The sequence below is a fragment of the Staurois parvus genome, unplaced genomic scaffold (genome assembly GCF_062004578.1).
Source record: "Staurois parvus isolate SC_StPar_1 unplaced genomic scaffold, SC_StPar_1.0 ptg000466l, whole genome shotgun sequence".
Lineage (NCBI taxonomy): Eukaryota > Metazoa > Chordata > Amphibia > Anura > Ranidae > Staurois > Staurois parvus.
This window is the reverse complement of record NW_028318262.1, coordinates 991,838-1,011,834: the sequence shown is the minus strand read 5'-3', so window position 1 is coordinate 1,011,834 and position 19,997 is coordinate 991,838. Positions and strand designations below refer to the sequence as shown.

Sequence of the window (19,997 nt, the reverse complement as noted above, 5' to 3'; positions counted from 1 at the left end):
CCACCTGCATAGAGTTTGCATGTTCTCCCTGTGCTTGCATGGGTTACCTCTGAGTACTCCGGTTTCCTCCCACACTCCAAAGATATGCTGGTAGATCAATTGGCTCCTGTCTAATTTGGCCATAGCACATGCCTGTGAGATAGGGACTTCAGAATGTAAGCTCCTTGAGGGCACGGACTGCTGTGAATGCACAATATGTAAAGCACTGTACAAATTGTTAGCACAATATAAATACCTGTAATTATTAATACATTTTTGGAAGCTCCAGCTTTCTTTTCTGTTTATCAGTGTAACCTTTTCTCAGGTTCCTGCTCTAGGGCTGTCATTCTTTTCCTCCATTCACTAAACTGAGCCAGTGACCTGGAACAAACTTGTGCTGGTTGGGACACCTGATATGAACATGCTTGTTCCAGGTCAGTGGCTTTCTAAGTAGTTCAGAAAAAGTAAGGATGACAACTCTGGAGCTTGCAGCTTCAGTAACCAGTCAGCAGTGACACCTTCCATATGTTTGTACTGACCGGTTCCTTTTCAGCTGTGTCTGCTCTTTTACCAGATATGAGATTGTGCTTAGAAAGTCTTCTTAGGATGATATATCTTTCTATGACATACATTTATTGTTTTGGTCCACTGTCCATGTTCATGCTCAGAATACACACTCTTTGAGCCAGCCATATCACAGAGAAACAGTCGATCGGCAAAATCCATTTAAAAAACTTGACATTCGTTAGCCTGGGGTTGCCATTAAATGTCTAAAACTGGGCATGTATATTTGGTAATCTTGTGCTATCACTATATCACATTTTTTAATTTTCATTCTTCAGATAATAGTGTCCTGTTATGTTATAGAATCACAGTGGGTTACAGGGAGGGAAAAGTGACACTTGATTGTAATCCCTATGGCAAGATTCTCAATTCTTATATTTGACTACTTAATCTTCTCCCAGTTTGATTTTAAATATGTGCATGGAAATTGGATTATACAGGTCACATAAAATGTTGATTAATTTGTTGGAGGAAATTTGCATTTTCATGATTGCCAAAAAAAAATCTGTCATGAATAATTCTTCAAATCACAAATTATTTTATAATTGGGTTTTTGCTGAAAACATTATTTGGCTCCCACTTTTCATTGACTTTAGATGTCTCATTTTCTTAGTTTTCAGTCAGGCAGTCTTTGTAATATCATCAGCATAACAATGAATAAAATATTTGCTAAAGCCGTGTCATAAACCATCACCTTTTTTGCAATAAATATTTATTTTCAACTTGTTGCATCTCAGTGTTGCTGATCTCTTGCAGCTTCTTTGCAGGTATTTTGTGCCTAGATGTATGGACTCCATTAAGGAGGTTTGTAGTCAGCATACACTCTCATTTTATAATACCAGCATTGTAATAGCAATGCAAATAATATTTTTGGCAATCCAGTATAAGCTTATTTGCAACATTTTTCATGTTGGGAGTGCTGTCTGTCTGCTGGCCATCTCTTTCCACAGCTTCTTGGATTCATGGCCTGGCTTGTAGCGCTTTCCATTGGTTCAGTTTCATCTGCTAAGGACCGCATATCCCATAGTCCTTGCTGTCTGCAAGCAATGATGGTGTGTTACCTGTACTGACTGTGAGTTCAGACAGCAGACTCTGTGAAATGTGTGACATGAGCAGCGCATATTCACAGTGCATATTGAATGTCAGAATTCCAGGAGGTAAATGTGGAATTCTTCTACAAGTAAATTTAGAAATTTCAAGATTGTTCAGAATAATAGGAGTAGGCTTGAAATAATTGAAATTCATTGTAGTAATATATGATTTTACATTTTTACCACAGATAAACGTAAAATGGCAAGCAGGTTTCCAGATGATGTCTGCTGTAGACCATTCCTGCTTAATGTTTGTTTAAATGACAACTCGTAGTCGCCATCAGAAGCCTATATGGTTGATTTACTAAAACTGGAGAGTGAAAAATCTGGTGCATGGTAGCCAGTCAGCTTCTAACTTCAGCTTGTTCAATTAAGCTTTGACAAAAGAAAACGGAAGCTGATTGGTCACTGTGCAGAGCTTCCCCCGGATTTTGCACTCTACAGCTTTAGCAAATCAACCCCTATGTGATAGGGCGATAGCACAGAAGCACTATAACAAATTTCAAAACATTAAAATTGCCTTTTGAAATTACATTAACTACTTTTGTCCCTTAGGCTGTATATATACAGCCTTGGGTGAAAGCGGTTTCCTCCCACACTGCAAAGACATAAAGGTGAAACTCGAAAAATTAGAATATCGTGCAAAAGTTCATTTATTTCAGTAATGCAACTTAAAAGGTGAAACTGATATATGAGATAGACTCATTACATGCAAAGCAAGATAGTTCAAGCCGTGATTTGTCATAAATGTGATGATTATGGCTTACAGCTCATGAAAACCCCAAATCCACAATCTCAGAAAATTAGAAAATTACAGCTTCAAAAAACTCGCCATGCCTCTTACTAATTACCTTAAACTGTCTGTTTTCCAAAACTGGGTAATTTGGGGGGTATTTGTAGTATCCTGGTGTTTTTTTGGGCCTCAAGAAAAGAGATTGGCTGTCAGTACATCAGGATTGATCGATTGTCAAATATGCACTGCTCCAAAAAATTAAAGGAACACATCAGATCTCAATGGGGGAAAATATCATGCTGGATATCTGTATATATATGGACTGGGTAATGTGTTAGGAATGTAAGGATGCCCCATCGTTTGATAGAAATGAAAATTATCAACCTACAGAGGACTGAATTCAAAGACACCCCGAAAATCAAAGTGAAAAAATCATGCAGCAGGCTAGTCCGTTTTGCTGAAAATACATTGCTACAACTCAAAATGGTACTCAGTAGTTTGAATGGCCCCCCTGTGCTTGTTTGCATGCCTGATAACGTCGGGGCATGCTTCTAATGAGACGACGGATGGTGTCCTGGGGTATTTCCTCCCAGATCTGGACCAGGGAATCGCTGAGCTCCTGGACAGTCTGAGGTGCAACCTGGTGGCGTTGGATGGACCGAAACAGTATATCCCAGAGGTGTTCTATTGGATTTAGGTCAGGGGAGCGTGGGAGCCTTTCAATGGTGTCAATTCCTTCATCCTCCAGGAACTGCCTGCATACTCTTGCCACGTAAGGCCAGGCATTGTCGTGCAGCAGCAGGAACCCAGGACCCACTGCACCAATGTAGGGTCTAACAATGGGTCCAAGGATTTCCTCCCCATACCTAATGGCAGTCAGGGTGCCATTGTCTAGGCTGTAGAGGTCTGTGTGTCCCTCCATGGATATGCCTCCCCAGACCATCACTGACCCACCATCAAAATGGTCATGCTAAACAATGTTACAGGCAGCATAACATTCTCCATGGCTTCTCCAGACCCTTTCACGTCTGTCACATGTGCTCAGGGTGAACCTGCTCTCATCTGTGAAAAGCACAGGGTGCCAGTGGCAGACCTGCCAATTCTGGTGTTCAATGGCAAATGCCAATCGAGCTCTGTGGTGCCGGACAGTGAGCACAGGGCCTACTAGAGGTCGTCGGACCCTCAGGCCACCCTCATGAAGTCTGTTTCTGATTGTTTGGTCAGAGACAGTCACACCAGTGGCCTGCTGGAGGTCATTTTGTAGGGCTCTGGTAGTGCTCATCCTGTTCCTCCTTGCACAAAGGAGCAGATACCGGTCTTGCTGATGGGTAAAGGACCTTCTATGGCCCTGTCCAGCTCTCCTAGAGTAACTGCCTGTCTCCTGGAATCTCCTCCATGCTCTTGAGACTGTGCTGGGAGACACAGAAAACCTTCTGGCAATGGCACGTATTGATGTGCCATCCTGGAGGAGTTGGATTGCCTGTGCAACCTCTGTAGGGTCCAGATATCGTCTCATGCTATCAGTAGTGACACTGACCCTAGCCAAATGCAAAGCTAGTGAAAAACAGCCAGAAAAGATGAGTATGGAAAAAATGTCAGTGGCCTCCACCTGTAAAACCATTCCTGTTTTGGGGGTAATCTCATTGTTGCCCAACTAGTGCAACTGTTGTTAATTTTCAACACTAAAGCAGCTGAAACAGATTAACAACCACGTCTGCTACTTAACTGACCAGATCAATATCCTAGGCGTTTAATTGACCTGATGCTATACTCTGATTAAAAAGTGTTCATTTTTAATTTTTTTGAGCAGTGTAAGCCATGCACCCTATGATGATGAGCTTTGCTCGAAACGCATCAGGGGGGCTACAGTAGCTGGACGTTTTACCACCACTGGTGGCCATCCTGAATTCTATATGGTCAGTGATTTTTCTTTCCTATGCACACATTTTGTATGCACCTATTTGTGAATAAAGCTGTTCCTACGGTATCACGCTATGTGGTGTCCCTTATTGTGCTCTCTTCACTGAGAGCCTTCACCTGCAGAAGCTGCACCTTTAAGTGACCTTCCAACGTGCTATACACCTGAGTGTCATACCTGAGACGTGACCCGTAGGCATAGAGGATCCTGACCCTACTGATGACCCCGCATACACCTGATGAGACAGGCATATCTCTAAGGCGTATTATTTACTCACCTCTGGTGAGTGCGCAATCTATTTATTTATTTTGTGTTACTACTTCGGATCAAGTCCCCCACGCTTATGCTTCACGATCATATTTGATCCCCATGTGGAATTTCTTGGGACTTTTAATACTTTATTGTCGCTATCAGTGACAGGAACTTTGCATTTTACTTCATTTGACTTTAGCGCTGCACTTTTCTGTTTCTTTTGCTTTTAAATATGCCATGTGTTCATCAGATTCAAATATGAGTGAAATGGAGCTTGCACAACATAACCAAATGGATACTTATGCCTTGTGTTCGTCAGATTCAAAGTATCCATTTGGTTATGTTGTACAAACTCAATTTCACTCTTGACCGCATCTATGTTTCACTGATTTTATTCTTTTTATACTTCATGTTTCAGTGTATAAAACTTCTTTGCTACTTTTGTCTCTTATTTCATGTGCAACAAGATCAGATGTCAGACATTCTAAAAGCTTTGATTAAGCAAATGCCAATATTAGTCTGACAAATCTTTCTTGTTTCCAGGTGGTCAAAGTCCTAATTATAGTTAAACTTACTGCCACCCCCATTCTAAGCCTATTCAAACTACCCTGTAAAGGAAAGATATCTATACTTGCCTATTCTTAGGGAGCTCTGGTCCAGTCACATTATCAATTCCCAGCGCTGGCTTGAGTGTACAGGAGAGACAGCCAACATCAGAAGATGCCCTATAGTAAGCCTATGGGTGATTTCATCGCCCAGGCACTGTAGCCGTTGGCCGCGATGTCTCCTTTACACTGAAACCGGTGCTGGAGAGATCATGTGATCGAACCAGAGCGCCCTCAGAATAGGTAAGTATAGACATCTTTCCTTTACAGGGTAGTAGGTATAGGGCTTAGAATGGGGTGGAAGCAGGTTTAAAGTGGATCTTCAGCCTATTTCACAACTTCCCTCCACTCTACCCCCCTCTCCATGCCACATATATATATCGTGCTGAGGTTTTTTCTTTTTTTTTTACCTTTTTTTTTGTTAAAAATGTCCAGCCCTGCCTTTCCATGCACATTATTTGTGCCTCTCCAGATATGTACATCACATATCTAAGGAGGCATAGCCTTCCATAGAGGAAAGGAGTAGTGGATGGGTCTATCGACGCGTCATCAGAAGGCCCATCTGCTGAACCTGAAAGAGACAGCGGGCCTCTTGACGATGTGTGAAAGAAGATGGCAGTGCAGGACAGAGCTGTGGCTGTGCATGAGAGGATCTCAGTGGGACAACACTGGATCCACTGGATGGGCGAGTATCTGAAATGTGCAAATAACACCTAAAGGTGCGTGGTGGTGAAAAAAAAAAGGAGGGGGAGTGGATCAGCCGGAGGTCCGCTTTAAGTGTAGTTGGTATTCGACTGTAATTCTAGTTTGAATTTTGTGCACTATGCAGCAATTTTTTTTTTGTTACTGTAGCCATGTATTGTATAAGCAATGCCCTTCTGTGCAGAAAAAGATGGCTTTTTTGCCATTGTCATTTGTTTATTTGCCTTCAAGGTCTTCTCAGATTACTTTATACCAGATGGTTGGATGGTTTATCTTAATCTGGCATGTCAGCTGAGACTTGTCCACCTTGGAAAGTCATGCCAGTAGTTAGACTACTCAAGGCTAGTCTTTAGCAAGTCCTTGTGGCACATCAAGATGTAAGCCAAGCATGGCAATAAGAACATTAAATTAAAATAAAATGCTAAAGTCCACAATGCTACAGAAATCCTCAATCATTAAGTACTTAAAGTGATGTTGCCTAATAATTTTAGGCACTTTCAGCAGCTGATTTAATCAGCTACTGAGTATGCAACTTATTTCTTTTAATCCTTGCCTATGTTCCAGTTTAAGCTGGTGCCATGACCATTGCCTCAAGTTTCCTGTTTCAGCATGGCTCCTTTCTCTTGCAGCATCCTTTGGAGCCACCCTTGCATGCAGGGAGTAGAGCTGTGTCTTCCTACACTGTGTGCATCAATAGAAACACGCATCCCTGTAGCTTAAGTGGGCAAGGCACACCTCTGCTCTTCCCTCCTCCTCCCCCTCCCCCTCCCTTCTTCACTCTAACAGACTACCTGGAGACTGCACAGTCTACTGTTTAATTCTTTCCTGTGAAAACTGGAAGTTCAAGGAAGCAGCACTGAAAGAGCAGGAGCCAGCAGCTTTAAATGTTGTAAAACTGCAAGTGAGGGGTAAGAATTTTAAGAAGTGGTTTAATCAGGAATGTTTATTTTATTGTGCTCAATGTGTTTAACTTAAAAAACACAGAGGGCTTAATACTGTACAATATGTAAACAACTATTTTTACTTATTGATAAAATTACATAAGCCGTTTTCCAATTCTGCTCATTTTGCTGCTAAGAAATTGTTAAATGTGACAGGATGTTACTTGAGGTTATTGGTGCACTGCCAGCCTGTGTGAAAAAAAATCCCCATACAGATGGTCACGAACTGGCGATGCTGCAAGTCACAAGACATAGACACTGACATGCTGGTGTTGAATTGTGATAAATGACTTCTGAATACAATGCTATTGCTGTTTACTCCAATCATCTGTTATTGCCTTACATCATGTGATGTAGAAAATCCTTTGCTTTCTGCAGACTTTTGTCTAAGAGAGTTCTACAGGTGTTCCTGCAACTTTAAGATTTTCAGTACTAAATAGACGAAATATATTTTGAGTGGTGTGTCCTAATGCAGGGTAAAGGCTTGCTGCATTCTCCCCTGCTAAGCCACTTCAGTTTTTAAACAGATGTACAGATTGCATTTTGTTGATATGCATGCTTGTGCAGGGTCTTGAATGATGACTATCTCACAGGAAAAGTATGTTGAGACATTTGGTTGTTTTGGTCAGTACTTAGAAAAACAGAAATATATACCCAGCTTGTGATCACCATTGAAACTGTGGTGAAACATAGTTTACAAAATAATAATTTGTGGTCACTGGATATTGAACATATCAAACCATTTAAATCTGTATCCACACAGCAGGACCACTGTGGTTATATAGGTATCTGCCTAATATATGTCCCAACATACTGGATTGTGTAAATGCACACTTAGCCAAGCCACAGGTTATCCTACACAATTCTGACCCACAATAAAGAAACGCCAACATTTAGCTACAGGCTCTTAAACATTTTCTCTATAATAATTAGGATTTTATTTTTACAATAATTAGGTGCTTTTGCAAGATTAGATGTATGATTCGAAGGCCTTGTGACTTAACAGAACTGACCCTGCAGATTTTCAAAACTAGTTTATCATTTTTTAGGGAAGTGCTTCAAATATTTTTAAGCCCTTCTGGTTAGGAATCTATAATATATTGAATATAATTGACTAGCTAGCCTGATCAGCTTTATTAACCTTTTTTGTTGAAATGCTTGGGAAACCATTACACAGACATTTGTGCACAGCATCTCACATAATGGAAGACATGTCAGCATGCTATACCATGCAGTCTGGATTAATGATATTTGCTGGCTGTCAAAAAGCACATCATTTACTGGAAAGGACGTCGCTAGTTGTTGCGTGCAAATAATGCATGTCCTCCTTTGCCAATAAAAATTGGAGGGCTATGCAAAAATCATGTTGGTTTTCAGTGTTAACCATTTGACGCCCGGCCTATTGCCAAATGGCATCCGTAAAAATGTATTCGCTTTCCGGGTGGCCGCCATATGGTGTCCTTCCGCACATGCGCAGTTCGCGCGCTTGCAGAGCCGCGCAGCGGCATGATCTGTCACCGGCCATGTACCTCGGACACGGCCGATGACAGATCTGAGTACCGGCCCCCGTTGCCGGTACCATGTGACCTGCTGTGACCAATCACAGCAGGTCACATGACAGTTGTATACAATGGATGGCTTCATTCATGCCATCCATTGTATACTAGTGTCTAGCTGTGAATGGTCACAGCTAATCACATGCACATGTCATGTGATTAGCTGTGGCCAAATCACAGCTAAGCACAAAAAAAAACCCTGAATGAATCGATGTCATTCAGGTAAATGCTTGCTTATAGCAAAGTAATTCTTTGCTACAAGCAAATTGTGTAAAAAAAAAAAAAAAAAAAATACTGATCACTTCCCCAAAGTAGTACAATGTTACTATGGTAACATTGTACTACTTTGGACATAGTGAAATATGAAAAAAAAATCTTTACATTTAATAAAAAATTTAAAATAAAAAGAAAAAATGTATAAATATATTTTTTTCACGCTGTCACCAATCAGTGTCCCTGATCACCGCCATGCCAGTTATATGATGACGCTGTACTGCACTGGTGACATTATGTAAAAAAAACATAGTGAAAATAATTTTTTTAATTTTTTTCATTTTCCGAAAAATTATGACAAAAAAAATACAACTTCAAAAAACTCGCCATGCCTCTTATGAAGTACGTCGGACTGTCTACTTTGCAAAAAGGGGTCATTTGGGGGATATCTGTACTATTCTGACATTCTTGGACCTCAAGAATTTAGATTGGCTGTCAGTACTTCAGGATTGATCAATATTCAGATCTATGCCATAGTTTGTGAACTCTATAACTTTCCTACAAACTAAATAATACATCCTAATTTGGGTTATTTTCACCAAAGACATGTAGCAGAATACATCTCGGCCTAAATTTATGAAGAACAATTATTTATTTGCAAACTTTTATAACAGAAACAAAGAAAAACTTGTTTTTTTTTCAAAATTTTTGGTCTTTTTTGTTAATTTAGCAAAAAATAAAAGCCCCAGTGGTGATTAAATACCACCAAAAGAAAGCTCTAGTTGTGTGAAGAAAATGATAAAATTTTAGTTTGGGTACAATGTTGTATGACCGCGCAATTGTCATTCAAAGTGTCAGAGCGCTGAAACGTGAAAACTGGTCTGGGCAGGAAGGTGTAAAATTGCCCGGTATGGAATTGGTTAACCCCTTTGCGCCGGCCGCACATTTGCCTAGACGCCGAGCGGCCGCACATTTGCGTCCATGTAACTAAATACATATGTGCTGAGAGCGCGCGCCCTGCGCGCTACCAGCACACATGTGTGGTACTCACGGAAAGGTCCCGGTCCGCTCTTTCGAACGGGACCTTTCCCGATCATGTGACCGCCGTGACGCGTCATCACGGCGGTCACATGATTCCTAAGCCACGCCCCAACCGCTCCGCCTCCCGGCGTCTGAATCTCTTAAAGGGCCGGGAGGCATCGGCGGGAAGGGGTTAAACACTGTAGAATGTAGAGCACCCATTGAGCTCAGGTAGGGAGTTAACTGTGCTCACAGGTAACACGAGGTGTCTGGTATGGAACCCTGCAGGTAGTTGTTGATTTCCAACCCTGCAAGTAGTTTACAATCCAGTAAAGGCTTACCTTAGCACAATGTACCTTACAGATTGGTGCAGTATATCTTCAGGAAATTTTAGTGGTTTCCTGCAAAAGGGAGCCTGGCATGTTTTGGAGATCATGCTGGGTTTTGTGTAATTATATTCCTGTCAGATTATTTCCTTAATGAGCAAGTGAATGAAAGCGCAGACTGTGCCAACATGCAGCAAAACCTGCCCAATTGCTTTCATCTACATAGCCAAATAATGTTGTGTGTCTGCCAGGGCTTCCCAATTAAATCCTCTGTGAAGATTGCTAGCAGAATTCAGATTTTACTTGGCCCAAGGCCTTGTCTGTTCTGCATTATTTTGTATCCATAGAATTGCTGTATAGAGAGCTCATTGTACCTGTAGTCACACAACACTGATATTTGTATTGGTCGTCTTCTAGGTTACACGTTTTTACTGTTTATCTTTCAAAAGACGTGACATAATGTTTTCATGTTTGATTTATTGACTTCTTTTATACCAAATAATGATATGGGGTACAGTGCATGCTGTATTTGTTAGATGGTGTGCAGATGAATGCGGAGACCCTGCAACTTTTTATGGCTTCTTAGCATCATCAACGCAGGCCAGTGCTATTCTGAAGCAATAATGCCACAGCAATCACATTTCCTTCATAATAGTTCTAAAGATGTACCTGAAGTACATTTTATTTAAGATTACTTGCCAAATGCGAAAAGGGCAAATTGTTTTGGGCCATCTATTCTGCTGGAACATGTAGTGGTTGTATGTTTTGCAATGCCTGTATTTAAACCTTTTGGGTGGATGTGTAGCAAACAAGGTCACAATACCTCTACAGAACCTTTTTACACAGGCAGATTCAAATGTCTGATATGCTGTACATACTCTTCCAGATGGGTTTAATATCACACAGTAAATATTGCTTTGGGCTCCAGTGAGTTGAATAATCTGCCAACCTTTTAGGATGTCTATTGACTCCTGATCTCTGTATTGTAGCTTGTGCTCATGCTCATGCCCTTCCATGAAACTCTCATTCTCTTATAGATGTATTCATCAGTTATTTAGTCTATAATACAAAGTGTGACATCCCCATTTGATGTTATGGCAACTGTAGTTTGGTGGACGAAATATGTGATTTTAGCCGGCCATAGATAAATCAAATCTCAGCCAATTCAGCAGAGACCAGGCGAGATTCAACCCACTTACGGGCAGGTTAGTTGTGCTGATGCAGATACATCGACTTCAGTACAACCAGGCTGTCAGATTTTTTTTTTTGCATATAATTACTGTTGACTGCTATAGCCACTAGCAGTAATCATTGGGTTTGCTGACAGGGGAGTCTCCCCACCAGCAGAACTTAATAGGTCCATGGGAGGGATCAACACACCAGTGTTGATAGGGGAATTGAGCGATTTTCTTTCCTGCAACCCACGGTTGCAAGAAAGAAAATTGCATCATCTGTGGCTTGCTTTACATTTTCTATTTAGTGATTGTTCATAGAGTGACAAAGGCGCAGTACACTACAATGCCTAATGAGTTGTAGAGCCATAACTGTTGTAATCTGTTTGGGCCAAATGTGCTGCATGAGTGTAACTGTGGAAGATAATGAATGACATAGGTTGGAAAGGCACACTATAGACATGTTTTTAGGAAGTTGCAAAAGGGTAAACATGTCAAAGGATGTGTGTTTTACTCATCAATGCCTGTTCTTTATACATGGCCTTCCATAACTATCCATCATTGACCTTTTTTTCCTTCTCGCCTTGATGTAGATACTGATATACTGTGACACTGCAATCTGTGAAGTGAGTAACAGATTAGCAGTCTCTAAAATAAGATCACCCGTAGCCTGTCTTTTTATATGTAGGTTTTAATTGGTTCACTACTGGGGTCCTATTTATTTGTGGCATTATACTGACAAGGCAGAACTGTGCAGTCCATGTGTCTTAACCACTTTAAACTAGTGTCTGAAAAATGCAGCCCTCTTGACTGTGTCACTAGCTATACTTTATTAGATCCTTGGTGCCCAACTTGTGGCCTGAGGGCCACATGTCTCTTTTGGTACTTGTTGTGTGACCTGAGGACCCTAGCAGTCTAGGAACATTGATTTGTAAAGAAGCTTTCATAGCAGGGACCCTTTGTACCCTCCCCATGTTCTGAAGGACAACAGGCTGATCAGAAAAAAAAGAGAACGGATTCTTTAATAACATAAATAAATGCCCACTCACGTTTTGGCAAAGAGAAAACACATTTACATCCTCATGCTTGGGTGTACTGCATGGGTTAGAGGTTTTCAAAGTGTTCCAAGATGGTGTCCAACGCCGGTGTGCGTCACCACGCACCGGAAGCTGCGTCACGGTGTGCCTACGCGTTACCTCACTATACCCTGAGAAAGTCACAAGGCAGTACACCCAAGCATGAGGATGTAAATGTGTTTTCTCTTTGCCAAAACGTGAGTGGGCATTTATTTATGTTATTAAAGGAGATTTAATTACAAAATTACTGCACTATGAAGGATCTCTTTCTTTCTCACCATGGGTATTGGTGAGAAACATATTTAGCTGACACACCTTTCCTGAGAGGCCTGGGGTATCTGATATAATACCTGGGAGAGGGACTACAGGTGAAATACTACCATCCAGGATTGGATTAGAATCTAGGAGTGATCCTGAAAGTGAAGTGGCCCATTGGGTCGCCTAAAGGAGGTGAGGAGGCAATTTAGCCGCTGTGGATAAAGTTTGCTGACACTTTCATGGATATCATCACCATCATCACGTTGCATGATTTTTTGTTGTTTGAAGCACCAATTTATATTCATGGACTAGCTATTAGAGATATATATTCGTGTGTTTTATATGTGATTTATTGTGTGGTCACATTGGCATTTATCACCTTTTTATTGTATCCCCTACAGGGGTCTATGTCGTAACATTATAGGTTGCAGTATTATTTACATTTGTGTTGTTGTATTTCACTGTTGTCAGGTCAGTTGTGTGACCACAGGTCACATTGGTTTGGGCACTATATGCACTTATATTTATTCATTTATGGTTCCACAGTTAATTATTTTTTCATTTATTTTAGCACAGTGGTTTATATAATTTTGATATAGATTTAGGGTAGCGCTGCACTAGTTTTGAGTATCCTACGTAGCTAAGAGTCACAAAACATGCTATATTACTGCATACACAGGGAAATCGGGGGAGTGCATTAGTACTTTTCACTTGGAGGGTATGTGCAACAATGACTAAACATTGCAGTTTCAGCATTAGTGAAAAGTGTGAGATTTAGTGGCACCTCAACTTTGAATATGTTTTTCCCTTATATTTAATAATTTAACAGATTTGAACACATGTTGACGAACAGATTAAAAACAAAAAAAGATAAGATTGGATACATAGTTTTAGCATTTTTTGATATGTTATTTCTACAGATTGAACTGTTAAAATCGGCGTTGGAGTCTGCCATTTTGAGTGAGAAGGAAAAGGTACCATCTGAAAATGATGAAGTTTCAGAAGACACGTCAATGTGCCCTGAGGACTTGGAGAAGACAGAAGCAGAGATGCTGCCGGAATATCTTACTAGATTTCAGGTAAAATGAAATTGAATAGAGGAGTCTTTTTAATATGTAAATAAATAGTTTTTATTCTCAGCCTGCTGACATTTTATTCGTTCCACATCACTGCTCCTGCAGCTGCACAGAACACATCAGAATTATATTCAAATCATCTTTAGCAGGAAATTGCTCCGAAGAAATCTTATAGTCAAGGTCACGTGTCCAATGCTTGATTGTCTACTGGGATCCTTCCCACCCTCTTTCTTTCTAGCAATTCACGAACCTATTAGCTAAACTAGTATGTCACTGCGGATCCATCGCTCAGCCTTGAAAGATGTCTTCTGTTAGCACAAATCACAATGTGAGTTCCCATCAGAAAATTGTTAGAGCATTTCTGTACTAAATAATGACAGCAGTAGACCTCAGCATATTTCAAATGACACCCCATTTCTCATATCAAGGCTTTTAGTGAGGATTAAAACAGGGGTAAGTAATTATGGGGAGGCAGAGACCTACTTTAAGAATGCACAAGCCTGTAACAATCTACCATGATAAAAATGACTGTTTTGTAGTTTTAAGAAGGGAAGGGAGAAGATGTATCTTTTTAAGCAATATTGCTACCCACAAAATTGCTATAAATAGCCCAAATCTAAAACTTAAATTAAGATATCTAACTTTGGTGAGAAATTTGGGTGGCAGGAGAAGTAACCCAGATGCTTAGTGAAAATTAATTGGTGCTGCGCCAATTAATTTTCACTTAGCATTGTTCCATTTGTTATATGGTAAGGTTTTAGCAGCTTTATATACAGATTAGGTATCTAGAGCGCGGGAGGACTACATAAAGATAAACCAGATGCTTAGCAAAGGTCCTAAAGAAAAGGTAAACAATCCTATACAAAATGGCAGACAGAAGGCATAAAACAGATACCCAGCAATGCTCTGCAGCAGAAGGACAAGCAGCGTGTATACTTCAGCATATCACAGATGCAAGCAAGATGTAAGGCAAGGATTGCCAGAAGAAGGGCAGTCAGTGGGTATACTTCAGCAGTCAATGGATGTGAACAAGATACCAGTCAAGGATGGGCAGCAGAAATGCAGTTAGCATGTATACTTCAGCAGGCAGTAGATGCAAACTGCCTTTCTGCTGCCCACCCTTGCCTGGTTACTTGCTCATATCTATTGTCTGCTGAAGTATACATGCTAACATTTATCTTGTTTGCATCTTTTGTCTGTCGAAGCATACTTGCTAATCGCCCTTCTGCTGCCCACCCTTGCCTGGTATCTTGCTCGTATCTACTGTCTGCTGAAGTATACATGCTAACTACCCTGCTGCTAGCTATCCATGCCTGATATCATGTTTACATTTTCTGTCTGCTGAAGTATATATATTACCTGTCAAAGATTGGCAGCACAAGGGCGCAACTGGCCATTGCAGACCATCCAATAGTCTCCTTTTCTTGATTGCTATTTTAAAGTGGAACTTTAGTCAGAAAATGAAGTCTTGCTAGATAACTTCAGGCTGGCAGCTTTTGCAGGTATAATTATGCAAAACATTAAAAAATAAGTGCCTATACTGTTTAAAATCCAGTTATACGCTGTCTCACCTTGCTGTCCACATGCTCAGTTGCTCTCTATTTTTTAGGCAGTGTGCTGAAAATTTAGAGGCTGATCTGCTGACAGCATAAAGATTTACTGCTGCTCAGAGGCTCTGGGCTTCAGCAAAATGGCGGCCTCCAGCAAGAAGAAACCAGAACAATTCTGGAGGTGATTTACAGCACACGCTTATTTTTGGTAGCATAATTATTCATGTGAAATGTATGTTCCTTGCTAAAGAACATTCTTTTTTTTTACCAAGTTATGGATAAAATTCTGCTTTAATTTCAGCGGTGGGTAACTGTTTTGAAGCAGTGCAAGGAATACTGCAATTCCGTCTTAAAAATAAACACTGATCCCTATAACCTGCTATTATGTTCATTCACTGGCAATTTTAGTCTGGATTGTTGTGTGCTTTTCATTGAAATGTGTTTAACAGTACACAAATACAATGGCATGTGGTGGTTTTGGACATACTCTGACAATACATTTCTTTCTACTGCTAAGACGTTTTTTTTGATGGCTCGGACAGTAAGAATAACAATATGTTTGTTATCAGTGCCTCTGCCTTCTTCTCAAAAGGCAATTGTTTGTGGCTTCACTGAAAATACCTAACTGGCTGCAGTCATTGCCATTTCTGCTGCAAATTAATCATCTGAAATTTTAGCCTGCAAAATGTATGCCTTTACAGTACATGCGCTGTACAGGAAAATACATATTGCTTCAATAATTGATGATAATACATGTAAGTATTTATAGAACATGTACAGTGCTGAACAAGACTATTTTTTCTATTATTAATGATAATGCAAATTACATGTGACATCTGATTGACCATTAGCTTTCATAGTTCTTGGACATGCAAATACTGTAAATTAACGGAAATATAGGATCGAATACTACAAAAGATTGTGCTGTGACGCCTATATTAGTGGATAACTGATACAGCGATAATTCAATGTTTAGAAGAAGTGGAATCATCTTTGAAATCCTTATGAGTCTTAAGAACACCTGGAGTTCTCCGCCCCACCAAGTTGTTATGACCATGCTAAGTAAATTGGAATTAATTTCATTTTACATTTTGGAGAGTGCTTCAGTGATTTATCCTCTGTTGCATAATGATTATGAAGGCTTAAGAAGACAATGGATGAATGAAGCCTTCTAGATCCACCTATTTTGCATTTGTTAGTTTTGGGTGGATTAAAGGCATATTTAGCACAATGTTCAGGTATAGGAATTTGTTATTGTGTGTAGACTCCCAATGCAGTGTGCTACATCAACGGCATGTTCTATTAGCATCATTTATTTTTTCACATAGCTTATTATTATTTTAATGAATTTGAATCTCAGAATTTATTATTCCCTTTTACTGAGCTCATACACGAGGGGCAGGAATGTCTGCCTATTATGACCACTGTGATCACATGATCGTATTCACTCCCACCAGTTCCTGATCATTAGTACAGACTAAGTGTCTTTGGCAGCTAGGTTTCTGTGCAGAGCACGCAATGAGTGTGCTCTCTTAGCACGGAAACCTCTGTTGCCCATAGGCACATATGTGGGCGGTAAAGTCCATCGTCTTTGTCACCACACTTGCGTATTCCTCAGAGAAAGTCAAAAAGACACATTGAGATAATGTACATGTAGCCTTACAGTGGAATAATTAACGTCTGCAATACTTGTCGGACCTCCAGCAATACAAGTTCTCTCTTCAGAACTTCCATCTTCACCCAGTTCAGCATCATCAGCTATCATAATTGGCCAGCCTGTGATGACATAACTGCTGCATGATCGCACGGGAGACCATTTGTCCTGGCATCAAGGCATGCTAAAATGTTATGCTGCAATAGATATGGTCTCTTCTGCAATAAAGTATTGTATGTATCTTCGGCATTAAAGGCTTCCTGCTAGCATTTGTTTAAAGTAAAGTTCTACTTTAGCTTGAGTTGTCCAAGTTTGTGAAAGGTTAAACACATGATAAGAAAATACATAAGCAGAGGTTGTTTTAAATAAAAACATTTTCCCACTGCAATCATATGAGCAGCTGAAGCCATGTGGAAACTGAAATTTCCTCCCTCCCTGTATCCCAAGCCTCCCCTATTAATCTCCTTGATCATTCTGAATTGCCCAAGTTTGTTACAGGCTTAAATGGGTAGGGTATAGTGGTTCTTTAGCTTAGGGTGACACAAGACCTTGTCAGATGAGAACGTCTCCTAAAAATATTTGTATGCCCAACATGACCAGAGAAATTCTCCTTTGCCGCCATACTGAAATGACAGAGTGATCATCAGTTCATTCACTCAGATTTTGATTGCACAGTTTTCATTTAAAAAATATACAGAGTCAAAGTTCTTGTGTGTTACTGGCCAATATCTCCTTAGCCTCCAGCAGTAGTAGTAGATTTGTAAAAACTTATAAATTTAAAATGTAATATTGATACTAATTTAATTTGTGCTAATTGATCATGTTATCCAATCTTTCCACCAGGAACTTCACGAAAAGCTTGAATCTCTTGGTAAAATTGAGACTACTGACCTGCTGAACCTGACCACACATTTAGTCCTTGAGAAGCTGCCTGAATGTGAGAAGCCAGACATTGAAAAATATGAGGCACAACTCAAGGAATGGCAAAGTGATGAGGCGGGGCTGATAGCAAGAGAGAAAGAGATAAGGGAGAAGCTAAAAATTGAGTATGAGGCCAGAGAGGCAGCCAAGTCCTCTGCACAATAAACTGTTCTAAGCTGACTTGTGTATGATTCAACTTACGCTATGGGTCATCTCCCTGTATTAGCTGCCATTGTATTCTGTTATCGCCCTCACCTTTGTTTTACTATTCAGAAGTCCTATTGGCCACTAAGGGGTAGTGCAAACTTCAGGCAAGGTCTGGTTCATCCAGATGTTGGGCCAAGAACTTCCAAAGGCTGATTAATTGCCATATAAGACGGAGAAATGTTGTAAATAACAGATTGATATATCTGCAGATAATTGTTTTGAGGTAATTACAACCAGATTCCAGGCATGCCAGAAGGCTTGCAGCTAACCACAGAGCTAGGACCAGTTCTGCCATTTTTTAAAAAATGTATCTGCCTTTTACTGTACTGGTTTTAGTTGTGGGTCCAATCGATTGCTATGTCCTTGTCCAAACTAGGTTGTACTGTGAGCGACAATACATCTTCTTTATGAGGCTGGCAAAAGGAATATTTTGACCTGGTAGTAACTGACCAAGCTAAGTTTTTTTTGTTCAGTGGTGTAATTGGAAAGCAGTTGTGGCCACAGCATACCTCTGGACTTTCAGCCATCTAATGCAGCAATTTTTTCATTATGTAGATTTTTTTTACTATTTACAAAAACATGGCAGGAACTTGATCTATAACAAGTGAAGGGGGGGGGGCATACTTCAACTTTAAAGCTCAAGTTTAGTTAAAATGTATTTTTAGCCTCACAGCTTTATTGACCTATCTTGCCCGTAATGAAGTATATCCCTTGTCGTGGAGGCAGCTGGATTCTGTGGAAATCTTAACTGTAGGGATGCCGCACCCTGTTCCTGTCTCTGAAATTTCAGTGCACAGGTGGTTAACAGCTTTGGGTCTCTGTGCTGAATTCAACAAAAGAAGTTCCTGATGGGGACCCACCCCCCTCTTTCCCTTTCACCCATTGAGAAAGTTTTTGCATTGGTTTCAGTGCATGCAATGCAGTTCTGTCATTGCTTTTACTGCACTGCATGTTACAGGCAGTGAACACAAAGAAGTTTTGTAGAGGAGAGGGCGTGTCCTAGTTGGTAGTTTTTCGTATTGAATTCAGACCAAATACCTGAAGATATTAACCAGATGTGCACCGGCAGTTCAGAGACAGGAAGAGGATGGGGCATCCCTGCAGTGAAGATTTCTACAGGATCAAGCTGCCTGCACAGCGTGGGACATACTCAGTTACAAGTAAGAAAGGTCACTGAAGCTGTAGAGCTAAAAATAATTTTTAGCTAAACTTTAGTATTAAGGAACTTTCTGTTTTCTTTTTTGCACCAAAAGTTTATGATCACTTATGATTCTAACAGAAAATTAGGCATTTAATTTTTGTAAAGGTATTCACAGTTTGTGTATTATATGATAATAAATGCTTGTTATGTTTCTGGAACACTTTGTTTTTATTATGTTTGTGTGTCGGTTCCATAAACTAAATGTGGAATGATGTAGAATGATATAATACTTACTGTATTTCATGCTGAAGAGAAGCAATAAGGCAGTGCAAGCAGTGATGATATGCAAGGTGCGGTTACCCATAGCAATAAAAAAAGCACATAATAGCTGAGACCTCTAAACTGAAATCCTCTTAGGTGTTCTAGGTAACCACCTTCTGCATTCACACATCCACTCCCTTTGCCATTTATACTGTTTCTAGAATGAACAGGAAAGTGTGTTATCCAAACTTGATTTGCAGGAGATATTAGAGCATTCACTGGCTGATCGGTTGGTTGCCATGGGGATTTTAAAACAAAGGGAAGGCTTTAGGATAGTTCCAAATTTTGGAGAGGAGCACAGATACAATAAATTGAGTTCCATTAGGGAGATTCACCCACTCTATTTGTCTTGCTAACCAGTATCATTGAAAGTGAAAGTAAAAGAAAATCCCGTATTTTGGATGGTCACCTGAAATATAATAGTGGGGAAATTTTCCAATGGGGACAATCTTCTGGTGACCTTTGGGGGCCCCAAGGGATTCCCTTAATTTGCAGGGATTTCCTCTCACTTCCCGTTTTGGCAGTGGGACAGGAAGTGAAAGTAAATCTTCCCAATGGGACACAAATGGCAAAAAAACAAATCTGACAGGAGCTATAATCCTCCCTTGCTCTATCCATAATTAAACAAAAAAAGTTTTGCAATTATTTACACTTTCAGTTGCAAGATGTTTGTCGGTTTCCTTGCATGAACTGGTCATTTCAAAATCGGAGCTTTGACCAG

General features: G+C 40.2%; 1 protein-coding gene across 1 annotated transcript in view; it reads left to right on the top strand.

Moving 5' to 3' along the window:
• MRPS27 (mitochondrial ribosomal protein S27) overlaps window positions 1–19,173 on the top strand; it is a 118,422-nt gene extending 99,249 nt beyond the window's left edge. Inside the window, exons 10-11 of the mRNA XM_089689019.1 lie at window positions 13,327–13,485; window positions 17,530–19,173. Coding sequence (XP_089545145.1) covers window positions 13,327–13,485; window positions 17,530–17,772 — 402 coding nt within the window. The 3' untranslated portion in view covers window positions 17,773–19,173. The remainder of the gene's footprint in view (window positions 1–13,326; window positions 13,486–17,529) is intronic.
• Window positions 19,174–19,997: the final 824 nt, after the last annotated feature.